This window comes from Myotis davidii, unplaced genomic scaffold, assembly GCF_000327345.1.
Source record: "Myotis davidii unplaced genomic scaffold, ASM32734v1 scaffold83, whole genome shotgun sequence".
Lineage (NCBI taxonomy): Eukaryota > Metazoa > Chordata > Mammalia > Chiroptera > Vespertilionidae > Myotis > Myotis davidii.
Window position 1 is genome coordinate 130435 of NW_006294121.1, and position 1647 is coordinate 132081.

General features: G+C 45.1%; 1 protein-coding gene across 1 annotated transcript in view; it reads left to right on the plus strand.

Annotated features, from left to right (window-relative positions):
- SMARCA2 (SWI/SNF related, matrix associated, actin dependent regulator of chromatin, subfamily a, member 2) overlaps positions 1 to 1647 on the plus strand; it is a 185147-nt gene that overhangs the window by 62224 nt on the left and 121276 nt on the right. The window contains exon 16 of the mRNA XM_015566893.1: positions 570 to 733. Within this exon, the coding sequence (XP_015422379.1) occupies positions 570 to 733 (164 nt within the window). The remainder of the gene's footprint in view (positions 1 to 569; positions 734 to 1647) is intronic.

The window sequence follows — 1647 nt, forward strand, 5'->3', positions numbered from 1 at the left end:
CAAACACGTCCCCCCCCCCCCCCGCCAGAAACGCCCTCCTGCAGCCCAGCAGCCACCCCTGGCTCCCTGGTCACCTGGCTTCCTCACCAAAGGCAGCCCACCCTGGACGGAGGGCTCCTTAGCCAAGAAGGCTCTTTCTAACGATCTGTGACCTTTGAGCCAAACCTGCCCCCTGGTTTGTCCGTCTTTAATCCTCGCATTGGCTTTTTGTTCCTGGAGTGGTTGGAGTGGATTTTGCTTTGGGTTTTCTTCATTTATAATAATTCTAGAATGTCCTACACTGCGAAATGCTAAGTAGGGATGAGCAGCAAAGCTGCTTAAAACCCTACCCGTCTGCTCCAGCCCATCGTTTCTAAATCTGATTAGCACTCGGCACCTGCCAAGCAGGGGGACGATTACGGGCTGGTGTTTTAAATTCTTTTTGTGCTGGTGCTTCCCTCACTTTCCTGCTGTGGGAGATCCAGCATATAGCACTATGGAGTTAAGAAGTCACAGCCTCACTTGAGTTGTATTAGTATTAATTACCTGTGCAGATCTTGGGTAATTGAAGCAATTACTCTTCATTTCAGCTCCAGGGCCTGGAATGGATGGTCTCCCTGTATAATAACAATTTGAACGGAATCTTAGCTGACGAAATGGGGCTGGGAAAGACCATACAGACCATTGCACTCATCACTTACCTGATGGAGCACAAAAGACTCAATGGCCCCTATCTCATCATCGTGCCCCTTTCGTGAGTACCGGCCTTTGTTCTGCATTATCTGTCTGTGTGCTGCAGCCATTGAAAGCAGAAGTATAGCCTGTGCTGGGGGCCCAGGAGCATGTCGTCTGGACGTAGGTTTTTTATTTCCCACCCCCGACCCCACTCCCAGCCTCCTCGCTGTACAGTGCGCCTTATTCCTTCAGCGGCTCACCAAGGTGGGGAGAGGTTTCCTTTTTTTTTTTTTTTACTGGCTGTGGGTGTCTGGCTGCATTTTTCATCCCTGAGATCTTAGGTCTCCCAGCGAATACAAACCTGGACCTTGAGGAAAAAAATAAAGTTTCTGCTTTTAGTATTTTCTCCCATATTTGTTTAAAGGAGGACTATTTGCAGACCTCTTTAACCCCTTCCCCGGCAGAAACGTGTATACACGTTTTCACAAAATGTTCTTTTTTCAGTCGTCGACGAGTATACTCGTCTAAAAACTTTACCTTCAAAAACCAGCTACATACGTACCATTCTAAATAATTTCATCTAGAAACTTTCTGAGGAAATACTATTCTTAACCACAAAAATGGGAAGAAAAAATAATTACAAACTGTTTTCATAACCAGCATCAAAAATCCTATATAGAACCAAAATAAAAAAATTATTTTTTAAAACTTTCTTTGATTTTTTTTCTGGTTCCATTTCCAAAAGGTTACATATATTCAAAAGACTGTGTATTCCGTTCTTTCTTTATTGTATCCTTCAAAGCAGAATCTAAATCAAATTTGTAAGTGGGAATGTTACCTTACCCTGCCCGCAGTATGTGTAGTTCATTTTCAGTGACTTTGCCTCTTGGCCAGGACAGGTCTTTGCTGTGCACCATTTCACTCCCAGGCCTCCCGCCCCAGTGGCTCTTTGCAGGTCTTAGTGGACACTCCTGAGAGGAGGACCTGATCATT